The 19,889-nt window shown below is 39.1% G+C and overlaps 1 protein-coding gene across 5 annotated transcripts in view; it reads right to left on the bottom strand.

Annotated features, from left to right (window-relative positions):
• NPAS3 (neuronal PAS domain protein 3) overlaps nt 1-19,889 on the bottom strand; it is an 844,272-nt gene that overhangs the window by 576,957 nt on the left and 247,426 nt on the right. For 4 of the 5 annotated variants that reach the window (XM_073348988.1, XM_073348990.1, XM_073348991.1 and 1 more), the window contains 2 exons: nt 12,637-12,881; nt 12,474-12,524 (listed from right to left, as the gene is read on the bottom strand). In XM_073348988.1, coding sequence (XP_073205089.1) covers nt 12,474-12,524; nt 12,637-12,881 — 296 coding nt within the window. The remainder of the gene's footprint in view (nt 1-12,473; nt 12,525-12,636; nt 12,882-19,889) is intronic. The other variant, XM_073348989.1, reaches the window with a different exon arrangement.

Genomic DNA, 19,889 nt, shown 5'->3' with positions numbered 1-19,889 from the left:
TGGCCTTGGCCTATAAAACCTTTAATAACAAGTAGACAGATTTTAATTTTTTATAAACTTATTCAAGCTAATATAACAGGGAGTTTATTATAAAATGGATTTAGCAATATTTCCTTCACTTGATAATCTCATTATCTATTCAGAGTGTTAATCTGAATTGTTGTTTGCAGTGTAGTTGCAGCCATGTTGGTCCCTGGACATTGGAGAGACAAGGTTGGTGAGGTAATATCTTTTATTGGACCAGCTGCTGTTGGTGAAAGAGAGAGACTTTTGAGCTACACAGAGCTCTTCTTCAGGTCCACCTCACCCACCTTGTCTCTCTGTTAACGCAAATGGCATTCCAAAAAATCTGATCTCTTCATAAAAGAAACACATAAAATGTCATAATGAAATGCTGTCTAAATGCAGTAGTCCTGTTAAGGCAGTCTTCTTGCTAAGCACAGGACTTGAAGTCATGGGATTAGGGTGCTATTATCAGTTCTCTCACAGATCTGTTATGTGATATTGGGCGTGTCACTCTCAACCAATTTTTGAAAAGAGCGAGGCACCTAGCAGCTGCCACTGGGACACAAGATCAGACTACTAAAAAAGTTACGCATCCAAACTGCTGAACACTTTTAAAAATGTATCCACTGATTTTTGTTGCCTGAATAGGAGTGGAGATCTTCTGAAATTTGGCCCCAATTGTGATACTGAGCTCTTTGGAAACCTAAACCTATATATGCCTTAGTTTCTCCATTAGATATGTCAGCATAGTTTGGCTTCATCAGAAGGATGATCGACAGATGGCATTCATAGCGATTCACATTTGAAAGAAAACAGATAATGAAGAGTGGTACTGATACTCCTGGGAATTTCATATTTATCTTAAAACCAACATTTCATAATTTTTGCTAATTCTTTAAGTGAGTGTAATGGCTTCCTATAAAGATTGCTAGAAGTCTTCTACTTTCACCTTTTAATAGATGGGAATTGCCTGTATTTATAAAAAATTAACAATAATATATACTCATGATCCTTCTAATGATGATGAATACAGCCTTTAGTATTTTCCCAGATGATGAAATGTGGCATGCAATTTTGCACATTCATGTGACACCAACCCATAGGGACGAAAAGCCATAGTTTTCGTTAGATACAAATGGAACCAGAAGTGACAAGTTGCCTATGCCCCTGTAGAAGCATTCAACTAACAGTAAGAGTGACTCATAAAGGCAGGCATGCTCATCCATCAAAAATAAGACAAGGGCTTTCTAATGTATACTCCTGAGTACGAGTAAGACTGTGGAACAATGAGGGTTAAGTAATTTATGAATGATTTGTCTCTTTTTCCTCACCCAGAAAGAGAAATGATGGTAATCTGAGTTTTATACGAATCTTGGTAAATCTAAATTATAAAGTCATTTATGAGGGGTGTTCTTTAATTACAGAAAGCTAATGACAACAGTCTTTACTGATCTCTGTAATGTCCTGGGAAGGACTTAAATACAGAATGAGAACACAATGAATCCATAGTCAGTTTTTTATTTTATATCCCAGATTGAAATGGGAGACCACAAGAGCACAGGAATTTGGTGGAAACTCAGTTTCCTTCCCCCAGCTTCACAGTGAAATATTAGCAGAAATTAAGCTATGTTAATATTGTGGTCAAACCATGGTTATATATATATATTCATATGTAGGTCTTTGAAATATCTAGGTTTAACTTGACCATCCTACTCTTTCCTTTTGACCACAGGTATCCAATATAATAATTAGACGAGAACAAGAATTACTAATAAATCCATATGTTTCACACTTCATTGCCAGGGTTAGACGGTTAGACTAGTACTTGTTCCAAATATCTAGATAGCCACTTCTGATTATTATAATAAATATACAGTTTCAATCATAGAATACAGGAAATACAAAATCAGGTGTCAATTTTTCTCATAAAAATGCTTCTCTGCTTTAAACACATACTTAAATCTCATTGACTTAAATGGAATTTAAGCATGTGCTTAAATGCACGGCTGAATTGGGACCAGGGTACGAGAATGGCACACACAATCATCTCGTCCCAGAACTCTTAGGCCTTGTCTACACTGCCACTTTATAGCATTGCAACTTTCTCGCTCAGGGGTGTGAAAATACAGCCCCCTGAGTGCTGCAAGTTTCAGCGCTGTCAAGTGGCAGTGTAGACAGCACTGGTCGCTATTCCCCTCATGGAGGTAGTTTTTTGGAGCTCTCCCAGCACTGGTGCCACAACTACAAAGCCACGTTAAAGTGCTGCCGGAGCAGCACTTTAACATTGCTAGTGAAGACATGCCCTTACTCATATAAATCATCCCAGTGACGTAAACAGGGCTTATCACATGAGTGTTGCAGGAATCAGCCTTTATTGAGCATCTGTTCATCATATGAGTGGTAGTATTAGAAGAAGCTTTTGCCCTGCTTAGAAAAGGTGAGAATGAATGAAACGAGCAAAGGTTAAAGTTCAATTCTTTTCCTCAAATATGGCAGCTTACAGATACCAACCTATTTTTTTCACTTTACATGTGAAAACAATGCAACAGTGATTTACTTTTGTTCCATTTCAGGTTACTAAAAAGCAAAAAAGCAGAACAAGCATCTTTGGGACACAGGACTTTTTGAACCCCTTAATTGACAAATTCCTTCCTGTCCATTATTTTAAAATATTACATAGAACAGGCAACAAATACATAATTTGAGATGTTAATGTTTTTAAAAAGAAAAAAGTTCACATTTAATGTGGAAAAACTAATAGTAAATCATGTGAAAACATTTTATTAAAAGGATTAGGAAAAGAAAAAGGGGTCATATTGCGCCACTGACATTTAAGCAGAACTTCTTTTTGGAATCAATAGGAAGTTCTCCTTGAACATGATATAACATCATATAAACCAAAGACATTAACTTTAATTTAATCTGAACATTCCTCCTGACTTATTTACGCATCTTCTCCAAGGCTGGAGCCTATGCAGTTGTCAATACCTACTCAGCCACTATTGCATCTTTGACAACGTTCTCAACTATGGATTGCAGGTACTGGTATCTATCTCCTCTGTGTTGAAATTGTGACAGTAGATATTTATCTCATGAGTGAAAAGTGACAATGAGACATGAATGGATGAGCTAAAATTATTAAAATATTGGTTCAGATGTTGAAGGAGCTGAAGCTAAGATTCAGGAGCAGCTCTTATTTTATTAAAGTGTAGTTATTTCCTTCTTTCTACTCTTCTTTTTCTTTTTAATTTTTAAAATTCTTCGCCACTTGGTTTTTACCATCAAGGCTGCATTGAGAATTCAAAAGTTCCAGCTGTGACATATAGAAAAAAAACACTAGCACTCAAAAAAGAAGATGGAGTAAAGGCTAAGGACTGAATAACAGAGGAAAAAACTTTGCATAGCAGATGTGATAGTGAGAGGTCAAAATACAAATCCATGGGTAAACAGAATAAACTGCAGTAAAGGACTTTAGAAAGACCATGAAGAAGTTAAAGTTGTGATTGGTTGGTCATATCACAATAAGAGAAGAAGGAAGATGAATTGTAGCTGCAGTAGAACAGAGATGAGCACAATAAGGGCTGGCAGTAATAAAGACGACCTACAATACACAGTCACATTTTCTATTTCCTTATTCTTGTATATAAGGGCCGTTTGGCTATTCTGATTAACTGTAACTCTTTAGTTGTAAGATTATGGTTTAGCAACATTTAACTCTTAAAATATTGACACTGGATTGACTATATGTTTGCAATAACATTAGTATGTTATCAGCTGCAGTAGACATTTTCTGTCTCTGCACAAGTGATGGATAGAGTTAGTGATTCAAATAAAGGAGGACATGTAAATTTAGCATCATTCTATGGTTTCAACTAGGAGGGGACTGGAAGGATCAGGAAGGTGATAATGTAAGGGAGATCCTTCATCTCTTGGGGCAGTGTTACACACACACGGCTGATCAAAAATCATTACCAGCAACTGACTGTTCAGCAGCTTATGGAAAATGTGTTTGTGATTTTAGCTCATTTCCTAGTGAACATATATCCACAGCACCAAAATCATCCTAACTGACACCCCCATTGTCAATCTCAGCAGGAAGCCCAAAGACCAAAAGGACATGGAAACAGAACTACCTCCTCACATATTTATCCTATTACAGAAATAATGGTATGTTCCTATGGTGCTGTCAGTTTGGGTTGCCTCACATTAAAGATCCACAGCAGAAACAGAAAAAGGACATGAAAGTCTGAAATGAAAAGAGGGAATATGATTAAGTTATATAATATCAATGGTATAGAGAAGGGTAACTCCCACAACGTAAGAAAAAGAGGAAGCCTTAAATTAAGAGGAAAAAAGTAAAATGGATAAATTGAATTTAAAATTGGATTCATAGACATTGTCTATGAAAATCATTGTAACTGGATATTGAGACAAATAATTTGGACAACATTGTATCATAAGAGGGGCATTGTGAAACCACACCAAGGTAGAATAATCGGAGACATTCTTCTCCCAGACATGCAGAGGTAGCATGACCACCAATACATCCTCTTGCAGGTTGCAACTTACTTCCAGAAGCTGACCAATGTGTAGGGGTAGAAGAGTCATAGCCTTGTCCATATGTCTCTGTACACACAGGGGAGCAAGGAGAGAGAAGTACCTGCTCTCCCTAATGTGCAGGGGCCACAATTCTGCCTGGAAGGCTCCTTCAGCTCCCTTTCCCCTGATCCTTACCCACTTTCTTCACCCACATAAGAGCCAGGAGTAATCTGGCCCTTACTGAGTATCAGAAACTGTTTTAGATACTTATGGGCCTAATTCTCAGTTACACTAATGCCTCATTAGGTTCGTAGGGTACAGCTACACTGTGATAAAAGACCCATAGAGCAGCCATGATTCGGGCTCTCAGGGTCCAGGCTATAAAACTGTAGTGTAGACTTTCAGGCTCAGGCTGGAGACTGGCAGGGGTGCTGGGAGTGCGGCCTCATCCCCTGGCTTGAAGTGGTTTCCAACATATACAGAGTTTACAGTTTTGTTCAATGGCTCTGAGCACCCCCACTATAAAACTGTTCCAAGGCCACTGGAGCCAGGCTCTGAAAGTCAGAAGAGGGAGGGTCTCAGAGCTCAGGCTCTAGCCCAAGCCCAAATATCTATACTGCAATTTTTAGCCCTACAGCCAGAGCCCTGCAAATTGAGTCAGCTGACCCAAGAACTGCAACATTGCACTGCAGGGGTTTTATAGCAATGTAGACATGCCCATAAAAGCTAAGGCTAGAAGGGATTAGATCATCTAGTCTGATCTCCTTTATACGACAGGCCATTAACTTTCACCCAGTTACCCCTGCATTGAACTCAATAAGCTATCTTAGACCAAAGTATATATTTTTATAGCTAATGCATGTAGTCCAAAAAGGCAACCAGTCTTGATTTGAAGACATCAAGAGATAGAGTATCTGCCTCTCCTCTGGGTAATTTGTTCCAATTGTTAATGATCCTCGCTGATAAAAAATTGCACCTATTTTCTAATTTGAATTTCTCTGGCTGCAGCTTCTAGCCATTGGTTCTTATTGTGCCTTTCTCTGCGAGATTAAAGAGCCCATTAGTACCTGGTATGATCTCCCAGTGAAAGCACTTTTACACTGTAATCAAGTCACTTCTTATTCTGCTTTTTGAGAAGCTAAACAGAACCACTAAAGCAGGACGGGGTTTAACTAAAGTTCTCCTCTTTGTTGATTTTGGAATTATGGCTTTTTGGTACCTATTGAGCTCTTCTTAAAGAACTTCCACTTTCTTTCACATTTTTCTGCCTAAATTTTTCCTCCTAATTACCTTCACTCAATTATTCTCAGCTTTGGGAAATTAGCCCTTTTGAAGAAACAAATACATATTTTACTGGTTGGAATTGGTTTGCCCATATTGAATGTAACTGGGTTATTGGCTCTGGTCCCTAGACAACCACCAACTTCCAGTTCAGTGGTCAATTTATGTTTATCCATCGTAATGAGGTCCCATATAGTTTCTTCATGTTTGATACAATAACTTTTATGTTAGAAAATCATCATCTATAATTTTTAGAAACTGTAACGATATTTTTCTACTGGAGCATGATACTTCCAACATACATCTGCCAAACTGAAGTTCTCCATAATAACACAGTTTGTCTTCCCACATATCACAGACTGGTCTTTAAAATATAATTCATCCTGTTCCCTGGTTTGATTCGGTGGTCTGTATGCTCCCATTTAAACAGGTTTTTAACTGGGCATGAATAACAGTTACACTTATACTAAAGCACTTTTTAACACTGTCAGAGCCATATGAAGTGACCCTAGTGTAAATGAAAATCAGGCTCTTGCATGCATGCATAAGAAAAGCACCTAGAAGCTTGGTAGAATAGAATTTACATTGGCTTTCAATTCTCCTCCTGAACAGCACAAAGTTAAAAGAAAAATACACTGAGGGGGATCCATTCACAAAAAAATTTCCCCTTCTATAACAATACCTCAGAATCAGCTGCATTGTGGGTTTTATGTTTTCATCTGAAATATCCTTCATAAGCATAAAATTGAAGACTAGGTGCCACACCTTAAGCACTGGGAGAAAGTTGAGTCTCAATCCTTATGCAGTAAGAGCAAAGAGACACTGGTGTATGGTGTGGGGAAGTTTTTACTGCCTTCTTCTCCTCTGTTTGGCGGAAAAAATACTTCAGTCTCTAGGACTGTTAACTCATTGTCTTTCGAGATCCATAAAGAGAGACAAAAGTGTATGAGGTAATATATTTTATTACCATAAATTCACTTTTAAATGGGTTGAGAAAGTCTTCCAAAAAGACTTCAGAAAGGAGACAATTTGTTTTCCTCTATGGAAAAATTTACAATTATCTAATATAAAAATAGTAAGAAAAGGGTACTTTAATCAAAACATAGGTACACCTTGTGACATTTTGGATAACAATTACCATTTTTTTCAGTTTACTTGTTTATTAGTTTTTGCTTTCTCTCAAAAGAATTCAAAAACAGTCACTGGCGTATACTGGATTTATATTGCTCATCCCAGAGTTCCCTAATTTGACAAGATGTCTAAGTAAATTTCAACATATTTTTTTTACTTTTTTCATGCTGAGAGGTGCTTATTTTTTAAAATTTCAGCACAGTGGTCTGAACAAGAGAGAGACAGTTTTGCGTCAAAAAAGTGTATCTGAAAAATAAAGGCACAGACTTTTATCTGTCCCAATAGACCTAAATTTGACCATTGGATGTCCCATTTCCACATTATGACTCCTATCTGGCAACTATTTAGATACCTGTTCAATTTGACTATCATGAGTAGCCTTGTATTACAACTTGTATTCAGATAAAAAAAAAGTGTATCACATATAGAAATGAGAGAAAAGTATGGCAGAGCATTAAAATTTTACACCAAGTTAGGAAAAACAATCATTTTTTGCTCTTACTAATGTATTGTCCTGATTTTTTCAGGACTGTAGAAATTAAGTAATAATGAATTCATTATTACAGGCTACATTTTACCACCATACATGGCTTATCACTGAAAAGTGACTCAGGAGGTCTGTTTTGGGCTGAAACACTTAGATGATGACATGTGAGTTTGTTCCAAACTGCCAAATATTCTTAACTCCAGGTCACAGATCAGTAAGATTATCCTGTTTCAGACTGAGGAATGCCAAAAGGAGGTGTAGTCAAGCTAAAGTGGCATTTTTCATGCATCATACCACTGATTCAGTTACTATCATTTGAAAACAGTTTACCTGAAGGCCATTTCACACCTCAGCTGGAATTATTCGTTCACCTTGTCTAATGGTAATAGATAGGTTGCTTCTGTTTGTAAAAGTATATATCAAAATGTAAATATTCTAGTTCAAAAACCTGCAACCAATTCTTCACCATCTGAGATCCGGGCTAATCCCATAATTAATTCTGTTTCATAAAAAGACAGATGTGTCAAAAACTTGTGCTATACAGTCCAGTTCCTATATGTCATGCTATTCAAAAGGAAATTGTACACCTGGCCTTATGCATGCACTTGAATCTCCAAAGATAAAAAGCAACACCCAGCATGAACGAAGTCTGATTTCTATCTAATGGATAATTTGATGTCATCTTGGGAACTGGCCAGTGTTAAGGGTAACAAAAATGGGTGTTTATTATACTTTGTGAATAGCATGTGCAAGTGAAAAGAACAAAAGTGGTTTGGTTTTTTTTCAAAAGTATCAGAAAGGGGTTTCCACATACTGGCAAGTGACAGGCATGCTGTTCAAGTGGAAGAGTTAACATCCATAATTTATTTGGCTGTGAAATACTACAAGAATAGCACTGATATGGCAGAAAATTTGCCAAAAAAAACCCAGATATGCAACATGATTTTAATTCAACAAAACACATTTTACACACCACAAAATGTTGCATTCCCTGATGCACTTTTTAAAAAAATTCTCAATGACAACAAATAAAACTTCTTGGAGAGTTGCACACACAAGTTACATGGTCTTTCATATATTTGTGATACTGTTGGCTACATTTGAGGGAAACATCCAGAATCTTGGAGTAATTTTTCAGACAACCCATTGGGCATTTTGTCTTTCAGTAGAAATATAAATGTGATTCATAAAATGCTATCCCAAGACAGCAAGATGATTGTTATAACTTTATGTCACGAAAACATCACGAAAGCCTGTTGTGTGTTTGGCAGCCAGAATACACAAAATAATTTCAGTATAGTCCCCAATAAGGCCCCAGTTATTGGTTAAACACTGACCACATGTTATGGAAAAAGAGATGTGTAACCCCTCCTACAGATAGATCAAAACGGTTAGAATATACATTTGTGATACTGAGCAATTTGCTAGCAGTTGCTCTGTTTTACTCATGAACAGACATCCACTGAATATTGGGGTTAAAGTAAAGACAGTATTATTTTGCCCTAAATACTATATGGCTCAGTATATACTGTATATACAAGTATCTTGCTTATTCTTTTATTTCGATTGTCTATAGACGTTTTATTTTATATATTTGTGTATATATTTATTGCCTGTCATTAATACATTCCTCCAGATTTTAAGAATTTTAATATTTAAAGTCAACTACTGCAAAACATATAAATTATTGCTTACCATGGCTAATATTCCCAAGTAACAATGTCTTAAACAACAGGCCAAAAAAACCTGACTGAAATTTCCTATATTAGAAAGACAGAAAATTTATCTAGTTTCAGCAAATGTCAAATCAGTGGCTATTGCTTTTAAGATTAATAAAAGATATAATGGTTTCTAGATAGTCTCTAAACAAAGATTACTGTGAATGGAGAAGTGATTTACCAATAGTTACCGCAATGAAATTTCTTTAAAGGTTACAATCATCAGTTATTTAGCTGAAACACTGCTGAGAACGGCTGGTCATTTCTTGAATAATGCATAATGTTCATTGTAGACTTGATCTGTATTATAACAATACAGATATTTCTAAAATAATGGAGAAAACTATCTGTTACTTTCCAATTGCTTAATGTATCATTTCCATGAAGTAATTGACTCTGGAAATATTACACAACATCACCTAAGCGTTCTTTTTGCAACTGCAACTTGGAATAATCTATACAAAATGAGCATAAGAAAACAAACTCATCAGCCTTTATAGACTTTTAAGAAAAGCTGTGATGAATACAGGGCAGAGTAAAGGACCTTTCTGAAACAGTAAATTAAAATGATTAAATTGCTGTATGTAGTTGAGGACAAATTTAAAACTAAGCTTTGAAATTTAATTATTATCATGAACAGACCATCACATTTGAAGGGGGAAAAAAAGCAGCTGCCTACACAGTGTAAGTACTTCTTATATAATTTTCCAAACGCCTTTAGGGTCTATTCAAGAAATTGCTTGGGGACGCACAAAGTACAATGTCTTGCATTTTATTGTAGGATTATGAACCACACTTCATACGATGCTGCAGGCTATTTATGTGAGCTTGTTTATCCATATGAACTTCTTCAAGGGCAGTAGAAAAAGACCTTAATAAATGAAAATGAATTTCTTTTGATGTAATTTCATGAATGTTTGATCGGAATGCGTAACAGGTTTATGTTCAAGGAGAACTAGTGAAGTAATAAAATATACATGCAATGTACAGTTGAACCTGCTTATAATGAATTCACACATAATGAAACACCATTTACTAGTACAGTGAAGTAGAGTGAAAGCTCCACATTATTTCAAGGCACTGCAATGTGTAAAATAAAATCCTACTTAGTAATAGTGAACTTCCACTTAAAAAAAAAGGATTACTTCTTCTAAAATTGCAGCAGTAGAGCCTCCAATTGGGTGGAGACACAGCATTAAAATATTTCATTCTGCTTTTTTGTAGGCAGAAGCATGGGTGAACCTGAGTCAGAGTGCTTATATTTAAATATGTTCCTGTCTGACAGTGACCAGTGTTCAAATCTGTTTTGGAATAAAAATAAATGTGACACTGAAAAAGGAGAGTGGATACTATGAAAACTTACACAAGATTTTTTAAACCATGACCCAGAGACCTGCAGAAATCAGACATTCTGTACCACAGAAGAGCCAAAGCCCGTTGCCAACTGTGTCCACATATCTATTCAGGGGACACCATCTAATCACATCAGCCTAACTATCAGAGGCTCCTTCACCTGCACATCTACCAATGTGATATATGCCATCATGTGCCAGCAATGCCCCTCTGCCATGTACATATTGGTCAAACTGGACAGTCTCTACGTAAAAGAATAAATGGACACAAATCAGACGTCAAGAATTATAACATTCAAAAACCAGTCGGAGAACACTTCAATCTCTTTGGTCACTCGATTACAGACCTAAAAGTGGCAATTCTTCAACAAAAAAACTTCAAAAACAGACTGCAGCGATAGACTGCTGAATTGGAATTAATTTGCAAATCGGATACAATTTACTTAGGCTTGAATAAAGACTGGGAGTGGATGGGTCATTACACAAAGTAAAACTATTTCCCCATGTTTATTCCCCCCCCGCCCCCGGTTCCTCAAATGTTCTTGTCAACTGCTGGAAATGGCCCACCTTGATTATCACTATGAAAGGTCCCCTCCCCCCAGCTCTCCTGCTGGTAATAGCTCACCTTACCTGATCACTCTTGTTACAGTGTGTATGGTAACACCCATTGTTTCATGTTCTCTATGAATATGAATCTCTCCACTGTATTTTCCACTGAATGCATCTGATGAAGTGAGCTGTAGCTCATGATAACTAGTCATATTCTTACACTTTGAATGATGTCATTTCCATTCTTTCAGGAAAAATATTACATGGCAGATGGTATAAATTGACATATATGAATAGGGACAAACATGTATGATCCCTAGATCATTAGTCTGAAAGTACATTGTTTTTTGCCCTCCCTGTCTATCTCCTTCCAGTCTAAAATTATGACATTTTTCACCTAATATTCTTTCTTCTAGCAAGAAGGGCATTTGAAAGCTGCCTACATAGCCAATACTAATACCAATGTACAGCCAGCTGTCAAGTGCTGATCTACAAAGTCAGAGATTCCTATCTGTCCCTTAGAGGTGGCCACTTCTGATGCCTCCAACGAGATACAGCCTTATACCATATAGTCCAGTCCAGTGTTTCAAGTGTATAACTAACAACAACAGGTAGAAAACGAAGGGTTAATGATATTGTGCTCAACCTAAAATGTAAAAATTAATGGCCAAAATAAAACAGAATGAAATTCTGTTCTGCCAAAGGCAGACCAGAGATCTGACAACCACATTTTTAAAGGCTTTCAGTATCTCTAACTTCATTAAAAATTGTTACATTAATAACAGAAAGGGAGATCACACTTATCTGCCTGAGAAAAGGTAGGATTTAAAGATGACACTAAAAATGTCAGTCTTAAAAGATTATACTCATCACCTGAAATACTGTACAAGACCGATTTTCATATATGGGTTCTAAAATAAGGCTAACAGCCCCTGGGCTTGGGTGCTCCAATGGGTACACAAGTCAGAAATACCCATTTTATTTATCTAACTGCTCATTTGAACACACAGTTTAGATGCTCACATTTGAAACTAGGTCCATTTTGGCTAAATTTCTAATTACGTTAGCTCAGAGGTCAAAATATTTTATGACTATAACAATAAGAAAATAAATGAAATTCAGGTCTTCATTTTGGTGACTGACAAAATTTGAAGTGCTTGAATTTACTGTTAACCTGAATTCAGTTTTTAATATACCATACAATTAATGACCCCAAGCCAAGAAATGTTACCATGCTCCACCCAAAATCATCTTTTTGTACAGTATGAAAATAAAAAAAACACAATAACTGCAAATCACTTTACAACAAATCATTTAATCTCCATCTCCCAGAAACCTTACTGCTATCATAGTTATACTGACAAGTTTGTTTTAAAATAAAATATAAATAGAATAAGAGGTTTATTTCACCTTCACATGGTGTCTTTCTCATGCAGACCTCAGATTTCCACATTTGTATCCCTTTAAAGGATTTGATATGCAGGGAAAGAAGAAAGGATGATGGTAAAAATTTCAATTTAGATATTACTACAGGCTGCCACAATCCATACTAAACAATATGCTATTTTCATACCTTTTACTGATGTGTTGGGTGGAGGTCCTTCCATTCTCAAGTTCCATGGAGGATCCCCCTGATTAGCAAAGTCCCTCATTTTCAGATAGCTAATTGTAAGTCGGATGATGGATGCCTTGTCAAGCTGACTTGTAATGGCTGCAGGGAGCGGCAACAACTTTGCCAACTCGTAGAATTCAAAATTTTCCTTTCCCCGGCGAGAGCGAGCAGCATCTCGGGACTTTTCCTTTCGCAAGGCTTGTAAACTGAAACAAAACAACAAAGGAGGACATTCATCAGTATTAGTGTTCTGTCACATTTAACCCACTTGCTTTCAATGATGAATTCCTATACAAATTACCAACATTTTCCAAATACTGACATGTACAGATATGCAATTTTCAGGATAGAATTCAACAATACTGTACTCTTTAAATATTTGAATGCTAATGATGGTGTTTACCTTTCAGTAGTAGCAAGCAAGTTAAGTAATCATTCTTAATTCAGTTCTGTCATCCTTTAAGCCTGACCGCCCTGACCATCAACCAGTCTCACCCATTCACAGGGCAGCTGGATTTGCCAGGGGTTTCCCTGGATGGATTAAAAGGGCTCCTTATCTATCCTGGACCAATCAGAGTCCAGCTTTGTGTCAAGTTCTACCAAAGGTCATATCTCTGGCTCTAAGAAGCCCTCTTATTAAGCCTCATTATGAGAAACTGGGGGAAGAGCAAAAGGCCACTCACATTATCCTCCCACCATCCATGTGTTTTGGGAGATGTCTTAGCCAAGCAGTTGTCCCTTATCCTTGGGATATTTGTATTGCCATTTAATTGCTTACTGTATGTTATTGTTATGTTGACTAGCCACTGCATTTTCTTTTTGTTCAGATGAAGCTAGAATCCTATTTAGGTTTCCACTAGCTCAAGTTTGTTATGTTGCAACTTTGGTGCGGACATGGTCTTTGCAGAAGATAAATTTATTCAGCAGCTCTGGCCGGCACAGTAGGAAAGAAGGGGTATCTATCTCCCATAAATGTGGGATGCAACGTAGAGGCAGAGGAAGAACAACATGAATGGGTGGGTGTCGAGGAATAGAAGGGGGAGAGATCACCCTGACTTCTTCTTTTCAGCCCAATCATGGGCACTGCAGTGGCTGCTCCTGCACCTCCAGGTCCTGCTCTTGCCTCTGCCCCCCATGTGATTATACAGTTGCTACCTCCTGATTGGTGTAGGTGTGCCCTGTCCCCACACACTGCTGGAGAAGTGCCTGCCCAGAACCTGATTATCTCTCAACTCCCAAACCATCAGCCAATGAGGAGGCAGTAACTGGAACTGGGTGGTATAAGGTGGTGTCAGAGGGGAAGTACAGCTGAGCTGGGACCAAAGCATGGATATGGAGGCAGAAACATAATTCAGTCCCCACAATGTTTACTTTGCGCCCCTCTGCCCTACCAGTTCCACTGCCCCTGGTTCAATATGCAGCTCTGACGAAGAGACCCACTGGCGGAGACTGCCTGGAGCCTCTCAGTAGTGGCTCTAACCATCTCTGTGGAGGTGGAACATGGCTTGTGGTACATGCCTGGGTAAGCCGGATAGTATTTCTGAATAAGTACCCAGACTTTGGTTATGACCTTGGTGTCTGCCATTCAGTACCACGTGTGGCTTATGCTTGGGCTGAGCCATTACAACTCCCCTTTGCTGGAAAGACTATGTTCATTGCCTTCCTTCATTTGTTTACATTCTTGTTTGTTTAATAAAGATATGGCTATTTCTTTCTATTTCCAAACTAATTTGAATCTTTGGGCTTGGCTAAACTTACATTTTATAGCGCTCTAACTTCCTGGCTCAGGGGTGAGAAAAATCACGCCCCTGAGCGCAGCAAGTCAGAGTGCTTTAAAGCGCTAGTGTAAAGAGGCTCCCAGCGCTCGGAGCTAATCCCCTCGTGGAGGTGGATTGCCAGGAGCTCCGGGAAAGCTCTTTCCCAGGGCTCGCGAGCGAGCGCACTTCAAAGCACTGCCGCTGGAGCGCACCCATGACGGTGCTTTGAAGTTTCCAGTGTAGCCATGCCCTTTGAGAAGATTACTGGCCCAGTGGATGGGGTTGGGGAGGGAAGCTGCAGAAGTGATATATCTTGATTTAAGTAAAGTTTTTACCACAGTCCCACATGACAGTCTCATAAGTAAACAACGGAAATGTGGTCTAAATGTAATTACTATAAGGTGGGTTCATAACCACTTAAACACTGTACACAAAGAGTAGTTATCAATGATTTATTGTCAAACTGGAAGGACACATCTATTGGGGAACTGAAAGGATCTGTCTTGGGTCCAGTATTATTTATAACATTTTTATTAATGACCTGGAAAGTGGAATGGAGAATATGCTTATAAAATTTGTGGCACTGGAAGGAGTTACAAGCATTTTGGAGGACAGGGTTAGAATTCAAAATTACCTTGATAAACTGGAGAATTGGTCTGAAATCAAAAAGATGAAGTTCAATAAGGACAAGTGCAAAATACTTCACTTAGGAAAGCAAACTCAACTGCACAAATAAAAAATGGGGAATAACTGGCTAGGTGGTCATTCTGGATTTGGGGGTTACAGCGGATCACAAATTGAATATGAGGTCAGCAATATGATGCAGTTGCAACAAAGGTTAATATTTGGGGGTGTTTTAACAACAGCATCATATGTAAGATACAGGAGGTAATTGTCCCCACTGTGCTTCGTACTGGTGAGGCCTCAGCAGGAGTACTGTGTCCAATTCTGGGCGCCACACTTTAGGAAACATGGACAAATTGGAGAGAGTCCAGAGGAGATCAACAAATATAATAAAAGATTTAGAAAACTTGACCTATGAGGAAAGGTTAAAAAAAACTGTCCATGTTTAGTCTTGAGAAAGGAAGACTGAGTCTTCAAATATGCTAACAGTTGTTCTAAAGAGGACAATGACCAATTGTTCTCCATGTCCACTGAAGCATGGACAAGAAGTAATTGGCTCAATCTGCAGCAAAGGAGATTTAGGTTAAGTGTGAGGAACAACTTTCTAAATTGGATAGTTAAGCACTTGTATATGCTTCCAAGGGTGTTTGTGGTATCCCCATAACTGAACATTTTTGAGAACAGGTTACACAAATAGCTGCCAGGAATGGCCTAGATGTACATGGTCTTGCTTCAGCATGGCATATGGGATGTACCACCATTATTTTTCTCTCTCAGCCAAGAAGGAACCAAGCCCAACTAGTTTAACACAGCATAGGGGCATACTCAAGCCCCAAGCCAAGTTTGAGAAGTCCAGTAGAGCTGTAAGCATGCTCAGACTTATTTTCTACAGCTGCACAACCTATTCTCAGTAGTGTTTAGTTTTAGTGAATCACATAGACAGGGCTTATTCTGCGGGCACAACTGAAGAGTCCCACTACCTCTTTTACCCAATGGCTTTTTTGGTGGAACCCCTGAATAATTGGTCATATCCAGTTGCTTTACCCTGCTAAGGCACCACGATGCAGACAGAAAGTTGAGGTTTTACTCTGACGTAGAGGAATCCTCAAGGGACATAAAGGTTCAGCTTACTCATTTTCTCACTTCATAGAGAGGAGGAGGAGAGGTGAGACTGGAGCATGGAATACTCCAGGAGATACACTGAAGTGCTCCACCCTATGGACCTACTCAATTTGGCACAAATTAGAACAATCCTTAAACTCTAAATTATATCAAGAGCCATTACAGGTCCCACCAGCTCCAGAATTAGAGGAGCAGAAGAGTTCCTTAGAGCACCCTTTCAATCACCTCCTTTCCTTCAGCTACTCTGAGGACTGAACCATCATATTTAATATTTATATAATGTCCTGTACAGGACTGAGCACATTGCTGGCATTTAATAAATATTATTAATCATCCCCCTTTGCATATTTTCTTATGTATAGTAGTGACAACTAAAATGAGCACACATTTGGGGAAAAGATCTAGTATTTTTTAAAGTTAAATCTCTGGCACTGTGACTTCACAGAATGACATCAAAATACAAAAAGAAAAAGGTTTTCAATTGTCACCACTGGATCCACACATACTTTTTAAAAAATTATTATTATTATTATTACAGAGACCCATACGACAAACTCAGAGTGGTACCCATGTGGTCAATTGTGTTGTACCCTTTCACCCTCTGCCCACTAATCCATTTCCACTGGGACTTTTTCTCACATTCCAGATATCTGACAAGCTTCAACAGTCAACATCTTGTTTTTAAAACAACATGCACGAGAATGTTTTCCTTCTTTCCCTCCAATGGGGCATTTCTTCTGAAATTTTACTTGTTTAAAGTGTAGGGTGGGCAATATTTTGTTCAGTATTTTAACCACACAGGGGTTGAAGTGGGAGCTTTCTATTCAGGAAAAACAGGTTATTCAACAGTAACTGTTGCTCTTGGAGATTCATCTCTCTGGGATATGGTGCCTCTGTCAAGTTGCAGAGTGATATAATTGTCCTACTGTATATAAGGGACAGTATCCCCCAACCACTTCAGGTCCTCCTGCCTAACTGAAGAGTCCTGATATCAGATAGAACTCCAAGGCACAGGGGAGGTAGGCAGGTAGCATGAATGCAGAGGCAACTCTTGAAGAACAGAAGTTATTGGTAAGTAACACCTCTTTCTTCTTCGAGGGCCTTTGTGTATTTTCATTTGTGGGAGATTAGTTCCCTACCAGGATGGAGGGAAAGGAGTTCTTAGCTAAATATGGACTGGCCCTCCTAAACTGGGCATTGGAGCATGATGGTAACATGATGGTAGTGTCTGGTGAAAGTGTGCATAGAACTCTAAGTTGCTGCTTTGCATTCTCCTGGGGGAACCTGCCTAAGGCATACCATTGATGCTACAGTGGCTCTTTTGCAATGAGTCTCTAAACCAGCAGGTACTGGTTTCCTAGCTAAAATGTAGCAATATTCCATACATCTCCTAATTCAGTGATAAAGTCTCTGTTTAGTAATAGATTCTCCCCATATGTTACAAATAACTTACTGGATTTTCTAAATGTCTTTTCTAGGTAACAGAACACCCTCTTTACAGTGAGGTTATGGTGACAAGTTTCTCTTGGGTGGGGATAGGACATGGGGAAAAACCAAGGAAGGGAAACACATTGAGATAAGTGGAAATTTGAGACCACCTGGAAGCTGAGATTGGGCTTCACGGTGACTTTGTCCTTGTGGATCACAGTATAAGGCACCGTGGCAATCAAAGCACTAAACTCACTGACCCTCCGACCAGATGTAATTGTTATGAGGAAGGCTATTTTTATTTCTAAATGTCGAGAGCAAGAGAGTCTTGTGCCAGAGGCTCACAAGAAGTGCCCATTAGCTTCATTAGAACAAGATTTGAGTTCCAGGAAGGCATCATTAGTGTATGGCTGTAATATTTCATACAAGCCATGCTTTGCAAGGTATCACATGAAAGGTCATGATTAGGGCCCTACTAAATTCACGGCCATGAAAAACGTGTCATGGACTGTGAAATCTGGTCTCCCACCGTGAAATGTGGTTTTCTGTGTGCTTTTACCCTATACTATGCTGATTTCACGGGGCAGTCCAGTGTTTCTCAAATTGGGGGTCCTGACCCAAAAGGGAGTCGCAGGGGGATCGCAAGGTTATTTTAGGGGAGTCATGGTATTGCCATCCTTACTTCTGTGCTGATTTCAGAGCTGGACAACCGGAGAGAGGTGGCTGTTGGTTGGGTGCCCAGCTCCGAAGGCAATGCCCTGCCAGTAGCAACACAGAAGTAAGGGTGGCAATACTGTATGGGGAGACTTTGGCAAACCAGTAAAGTGCCTGAAACCACTATGGCTTATTGCTAAAAGCAGCCAAATCAGCAGGCTGCAAACTGGCCATTCAGCAGTCTCAGTTTGACCAAGGCAGGAGGGGAGGGAGTTTTGGGTGCCACAGAAAGGGCAGCTTGACGCTGTGTCTTTCCTGATAAGAACTGTGTTGAAGTTGCTGATACATTCATTTTAGAAGAGTAGAATGTGCCCCAGGAATGTCTACTGGGGCCTCAAGGCTGCAAATTCTGGAAAAACCCACACCTGGTTAATCAATAATCAGAAGGAGCCTCTTGCTTGCCCATTGGAACTGCTTGCTTAACAACTTTTCTTTAAGGGACATGTCATTCTATTACTAATGCGTAAATAAGAGGGAAAAGTTTGAGGTAGGGGGACTCTTCGGGACTGGACTCTAACTCTGGATACATCTTGTGTTCCCCACTGGCAGACGGGCTGCTGCTGTGCCACTAGAGAGACACAATCAGCTTCGGTAATTATTGAGGGTTGGGGGTGTTTTACTAACCTGTTGCAGTCGTGTGTAAGTGCTTGAGAGTAAGTAAAGTTTAGCTTTAAGTGAAAGCACTCTTGTGTTGTCCTGTTTGTGCCAGCCATCTATCAGTCGGACGCCCATGTCTCCCCTGATTTACTTTCTGACACCGCCTTGCAGAGAGTAAAAGTTACCAAGAGCTTTGGGTTGAAAGAACCCCAGGCAACAATAACATATCATGCCATCCTTATTTCTGCACTGCTGCTGGTGGCTCTGCCTTCAAAGATGGGCTCCTGGCCAGCAGCCACCGCTCTCCAGCTGCTCAGCTGTGAAGGCAGCGCCGCAACCAGCAGCAGTGCAGAAGTAAGGGTAGCAGTGATGCAACCCTGCCCCACACACAACTCCTTTTTGGGTCAGGACCCCTACAATTACGACACCATCAGATTTCAAAAGCTGAAATCATGAAATTTACAATTTTTAAAATCCTATGTCCATGAAATTGACCAAAATGGACCTGAATTTGGTAGCACCCTAGTCATGATCTGCTGAAACTCATTGTTCTATCAAAATATGTGCATCATCATTGTATATAGAATTATGATATTCTGCCAAGAGAACCTTCTAAGAGCCATTCCTCTGGCCACTTTTCTTGCACTGGTGTCCAAGGCCTCCTATGCTGTTCTTAGAGAGTACTTAGCGAGCATACAACCCTTGGTGCCAAAGGCCATGGCTGCTTCCTTCCGCTCCTCAGGCAAGGAATCTAAGATGGGGCTCATGGCATCCAACAGGGCACAACTGAAACAGGACATGGCAGCTTGATATTGGCCATCTGAAGGCCTAATGAGCCAGACAAGTAGGCTCTGATCCCATAATCATCCAAGTTACACCCTTTCCTGTCAGAAGGGGCAGAGTAAGATGTCTTGTTGTACTTAACTTTTTATTGTGCTGCAGATACCACCATGAAGCTTACTGAACGATTGG

Source organism: Lepidochelys kempii, chromosome 6 (assembly GCF_965140265.1).
Source record: "Lepidochelys kempii isolate rLepKem1 chromosome 6, rLepKem1.hap2, whole genome shotgun sequence".
In the NCBI taxonomy this organism is placed as follows: Eukaryota; Metazoa; Chordata; order Testudines; family Cheloniidae; genus Lepidochelys; species Lepidochelys kempii.
The sequence above is the reverse complement of the archived record's forward strand: the minus strand, read 5'-3'. Positions and strand labels throughout refer to the sequence as shown.